This window comes from Lactuca serriola, chromosome 6 (genome assembly GCF_051521515.1).
Source record: "Lactuca serriola cultivar US96UC23 chromosome 6, Lser_US96UC23_V15, whole genome shotgun sequence".
NCBI lineage: Eukaryota > Viridiplantae > Streptophyta > Magnoliopsida > Asterales > Asteraceae > Lactuca > Lactuca serriola.
Genome location: NC_136413.1, coordinates 44,418,655 through 44,423,048, shown reverse-complemented (window position 1 = coordinate 44,423,048; position 4,394 = coordinate 44,418,655). Strand labels below are relative to the sequence as shown.

The 4,394-nt window shown below is 33.0% G+C and overlaps 1 protein-coding gene across 1 annotated transcript; it reads right to left on the bottom strand.

Annotated features, from left to right (window-relative positions):
* LOC145058279 (peptidase uncH-like) lies at positions 1-4,147 on the bottom strand. The gene is made up of 18 exons (XM_079006205.1): positions 3,866-4,147; positions 3,492-3,778; positions 3,348-3,419; positions 3,123-3,270; positions 2,862-2,944; positions 2,688-2,743; positions 2,483-2,613; positions 2,314-2,404; positions 2,164-2,229; positions 1,844-2,066; positions 1,658-1,759; positions 1,469-1,554; positions 1,241-1,363; positions 1,039-1,108; positions 846-937; positions 673-777; positions 476-591; positions 1-393 (listed from the first exon to the last, which is right to left on the bottom strand). The coding sequence occupies exons 1-17, from the start codon at positions 4,036-4,038 to the stop codon at positions 478-480; spliced, it is 2,022 nt and encodes a 673-aa protein (XP_078862331.1). The 5' UTR covers positions 4,039-4,147; the 3' UTR covers positions 1-393; positions 476-477.
* Between the last annotated feature and the right edge of the window lie 247 nt (positions 4,148-4,394).

Sequence of the window (4,394 nt, the reverse complement as noted above, 5' to 3'; positions counted from 1 at the left end):
TACTCTAAAAAACGATAAATATTTCAAATAAATATAGATAAATAGGTCATTCTTGGAAAACAAGCTTCCGTATTGAAGATGATATTTATACTTTATAGATGTATTTTTTCCCTCCAAATGAAATCACTAGCAATCCTACATGGCAAAAATAATAAACCATAAAAATGATTAACCATTTTGGAATCTCTTACTTTTGTTATGGTGAAAATATGATAGTCGTCTCCGATCTGATTGTTGAGTTGACACGTGGCAAGAAGTTTGAAGATGTTACAAACAAAAAGCTAATTAACCATTGAAGAGACACTCTTAGACCATGTTTAGTGGCGAATACCAACAACCTTTAACCAAATTCATCCAACAATACCTACCAACAACCGAATTCACTAGTGGGACCTGTTTTAAAAGAAATGCCAATCATATTAATACACGTGGCTAACCAATAGATCACAAAAAGTATAAAAATACAAATGCAAACCTCTAGTCGAAGTTATCAATTTTTATGGGTGTGAATTCGTCAGCCACCTTAAAATGTCCCACCAAACGTGAGAAAAACACCATTTGTTGTTCAAGTGTAAATTTTATATTTTCAGCCTGCATGTCACAAGTTTAAAAAAATGTTCCAATTCATGATTTTTAAAACAATTTTATGATCATTATTTTTTTTTAATCTACCATGCGAAAACCATGTTGTTCTCCTTCATATTCCACAAGTGCAACAGGCAACCCTTTTGATTTCAAGGCTTTGTATATTTTCTTTGCTTGTTCTGGGGATACAACCTACAACACAAATTAAATGGAAAAAATAATATCCTAAATTTTTTTACAAAAATAAATTCAGAAATTACCTTGTCTTCTAATCCTTGAAAGAGTATGATGGGGCAAGAAAACTGATCAACATAATTAATAGGAGACCTCTCAAAGAAATCTTTTTCACTCCCTGTTGCAATTTAGTAAATGTTCAATTTATACAACTCTCATACAAAAGTTTATACTTCTTACAAAATGTGCACAAATGCTTTTATAAGTTTAGATATTTACCAACAAGATTATCTATGTAGTAGGACTCAAACTTGGGAATTTCCTCTTTCAACGACTTCAAGTCAGCTATCTGTTTGTTACCATAACACGACGTTTAGTAATAATAGAAAGAAATTAAGGTTGACAGCTATAATAAATCAATAAATGAAAGTTTTTTGCATTTAACCCTATAACATAAATACATAGTGAAATAAATACTTACACCATACAAAGAAGATCCAGCCTTGAATGTATTCTTAAAAGCAAGCGTAGCCAATGTTGTGTAACCACCAGCAGACTCCCCCGTGATGCAAAGTCTTTCACCATCTACCTTTCCATTGTCTACCTGTAAAAATGAAATACAAAATATAAAAAAAAAAAATCAGAAAAATTAACACGTATGACTTATAAATAATATATAATATATTAACTTATGGGAGAAAAAAATCACCAAAAATTGGGCACAACTGCAAGAGTCGTTGACATCAACTATACCCCATTGCTTCAAAAGTCTTTCACGAAACTTTCGACCATAACCTTCAAATCAATGATCATTTACATTTTAGGGTTTAAGGTTTAGGGTTTAGGGTTTAGGGTTTAGGGATTAGGGATTAGGGTTTAGGGTTAAGTTAAAACATACCGGTGCTTCCACCATAATTCACATCTACAAAAGCCCAACCACGACTAGTCCAAAATTGAATATTTAGATTCAAAATTCCATGTGCTTCATCTGTAGGTCCTCCTGTTGCATAATTTGAAATATAAAACCGTATATACATATATGACAATATGACTGTAAGAAAAAAAAAATAATAATAATAATTACCATGAGTCTGCAATAACAATGGTGGTTTTTCTTCTTGACTCGCTTGATACTTTGGATTTGTGGGGGGATAATAATACGCATACGCCTTCTCACCAGAAACTTGTGTTGGAAATTCGATAAACTCTGGAGTGCTAAAATAGGATTTGTAATTTGAACTTGTAGGTGAAGAAGACCAAACAATTTTAAAATCCACGACTTTTGATGCTTGATCATCTAAAGTCACCTGTCACACATAATTAAAAAAAAATTATGATTAAATTTGAATATGATATTTAATAGTATTAATTAGTTTGCCATTAATTAAAATAATGAAATCCAACCTTAGCTATCGACAATGGATGAACAGCGGATGCCCCTTCAACGTATAGGCAGTGTACACCACAAGTCTACAAAAGATATTCAAAATTTAATATTGTATAAAGTAACAAAATTTTGTTAAACTGGAAGGAGATAATATATATTTCGTTTACAATATTTCTTAGATCTGTGAAAGGAGTTTGAAGAACGGATAATGTGTTCTTATTTTTGTCCAAAACTCCTAGATACGACTTTCCTTTCTGCCTGTGGATCATTGATTAAAATAACAAGATGATATTAGTTATTATTTATTAATATTTAATACCAATATTATATAGTTACCTGTAACTGCATGCAATTAAGTTTTTTTGGTCGTTAATTATCTCGTAAGAATTTATTCCAAAAACCCATGATGGTCTTGTGAATTCGGCCTCTAATGAATATAAAGGTAACACTGTGTTATCAAATTCAACCTGTTACCAAAATATAAAGTTAATATTTTAATTTCTATACTCTAAATCCATGATGGAAATCCTATGGAGATTACCCATTTGTGAAGATTCCAAAATCCAAGATTCTTATCAGTGACAAAGAACAATTCTCCTGTAGTAATATTTTAGATATATGCAACATATGTTAAAAACCCAATAATGTAAAGAAGTCTATTTCATATATATAAAATATTTAAGATATATAAAGATATTCAAATAGATATAATCACCTTCAGATGACCACTTTGGTTCAGTTGGAGATTCTATTATAGTTGGATCACCCCCCGCTACACATACACGTTTGTACACGTCTCTGCATAATGTCGTTAATTAATATACGGGAAAATTATGGAAAATAGCAATGTACTTTACTCTTTTTACCAATATAAGCAATATTCTTTACTTTTTATCCATAATTAAAAAAAAATTGTAATTACAATTTTTTTTACCCATAATTAAAAAAAATTGTAATTACAATTTTTTTTAAGTACCCATTTTCGGAGATGTATCCCACCCAAAGTTGGGACCTATCCCATGGCATATTAGGGTGGCTCCACTCAATCCACGCTATTCTTTTTCCCTCATGATCTAATCTAGGAAACGCATAGAAATCATTTCCTCCTACTAATACTTTTGGATCTGCATATCACATGATGGAAACCATTGTTAATGTCTAAATGAGTTTACAAAATTGAAAATGCATACATCAACTATACCTCGAATAGTTTCATCATTGAGTTCAAGTGATACAATAGTTGCTACAGAGTTTTTGCTACTTTCTCTTCGATCTGCCATGAAGCCAGAATTCATAAAGATGACACATAATTGATAAGCTTAATTACATGGCATTAAAGATGTACCTTCTCTAATGGTGACATAGCGATTAAACCTTTTGTCAAAAACTCCATCAGCATAGCAGACTAGAGGTTCACCATAATCAGGGGTAAGTGCTACAGGTGGAGAAGGAGAACGAATAGATTGCTTGTAGAGTCTTTGATCTTTGTAATTCGAGAAAATTACAGTATCGCCTGAAACAGAGAAATCACCACCACCGTAATCTTGAGCAACTGTGCGAACTGAGAAGTCAATCGGCGTTACATCGGAAGCTTCATCTTCATCAGAACCTCCTCTAACTATAACCGAGCGTCTGAAATGAAGAAGATTAAATGGATGAGAAAGGGGTTTGTGTTAAATTAAACTTACTCATGAACTTATAATATTATTATATTAATACCCGGATTCAGTAGGGCGTGATTCGAGCCACAAGAGGTGGCCGAGGGAGTCAATCGCGGTGCCTCCGAGAGTCTTGCCAGCGCCGGAGACGATGTCGGAGGTGATAGGGGACGACCAGGAACCGTAGGGTGCGGTGAGTTTTTGCTGCGGTGGTGGAGCTGAGGAAGCCGACATTGCTGTGCGCTAGCAGAGTAAGGGTGGTTGTAAAGTTGACAGATGAGAATATTGCCGATCAAATGGCGGAGCGACTGGTCACTTGTAGCAGATGCTGCCGGAGATATCTCCCATTCTATAAGCGCCGCTACATTTGAGTAAATTACATAAATGGTCCCTATAGTTTAGAATAGTTTGAAGTAATTTATATGTTTGGTTCTTATTATTTTTTTTAACTTGGAAAGTGTTTATTTTATTTTTGTTATGTGTTTGGTCCTTATTATTTGTTTTTGTTACATGTTTGTCTTTACTGTTTGTTTTTGTTACATGTTTGGTCCCTGTTTTAACTAAAAGACTATTATTTAAATAGAGAAAAA